The 664-nt window shown below is 50.9% G+C and overlaps 1 protein-coding gene across 1 annotated transcript in view; it reads right to left on the bottom strand.

Annotated features, from left to right (window-relative positions):
- The window catches only part of bcar1 (BCAR1 scaffold protein, Cas family member), a gene marked incomplete in the record, with an annotated part of 44,870 nt that extends 44,321 nt beyond the window's left edge, over positions 1-549 (bottom strand). Inside the window, 1 exon segment of the mRNA XM_035664618.1 lies at positions 172-549. Coding sequence (XP_035520511.1) covers positions 172-183 — 12 coding nt within the window.
- Positions 550-664: the final 115 nt, after the last annotated feature.

The raw sequence follows: 664 nt of genomic DNA, 5'->3' as shown, positions 1-664 counted from the left end.
CCCCCCTTCTTTAGTCCGTGCACAGCTGGGTTATAGCAGTTCCTGCTACAAAACTCACACACTCAACCACAGGGGATGAATGCCAAAAAAGGCACAGATTTTTTTAAAAAGCCAGACATTTTGCATGGACACACAGAAATCTCTCTCTCTCTCACACACACACACACTCACCAGATAGTTCATCTTGTCCCTGCTGCAGTGAAGCGGCTGTGGTAACTCCGGGGCAGGGCTGTAGCTCAGCCCCTGTGACACACTTTGCCAACTAGATCCTTTTGGGAAGCGTAGATCCTAAAAGATCCCAAAAACTCTTCCAGATCTCCTCCTCCACCCCTCCTTCCTTCCCTCCCTCCTGTGTCCTTCTGTCCTCCCTTCCCTTTTCCTCTCTGTGTCTCTCCTCCTGTGTTGTTCAGTCTTGTTTTCAGTAGTCAAGCAGATCCCGACACATTCTGCCGCTCCGTGATCTCACACAGCAAAAATGAGACTGCTGCTTGGCCCATTTACTTCTACCCCGCTCGCCCCTTCTTTCTCCCTTGATCTCTCTCTCTCGCCTGAGGAAAAGAGGGAGGAGTGTGTAACCCGACACGTCACTTCCTGCTGGATCCTAATATTCCCTCTATCCATTCCGGCCATTGGCCTGAGGAGCTCTTCTCATGCAAATACCCCC

This window comes from Morone saxatilis, unplaced genomic scaffold, assembly GCF_004916995.1.
Source record: "Morone saxatilis isolate NCDOM2014 unplaced genomic scaffold, NCSU_SB_2.0 Contig2, whole genome shotgun sequence".
NCBI classification, from domain to species: domain Eukaryota; kingdom Metazoa; phylum Chordata; class Actinopteri; family Moronidae; genus Morone; species Morone saxatilis.
The sequence above is the reverse complement of the archived record's forward strand: the minus strand, read 5'-3'. Positions and strand labels throughout refer to the sequence as shown.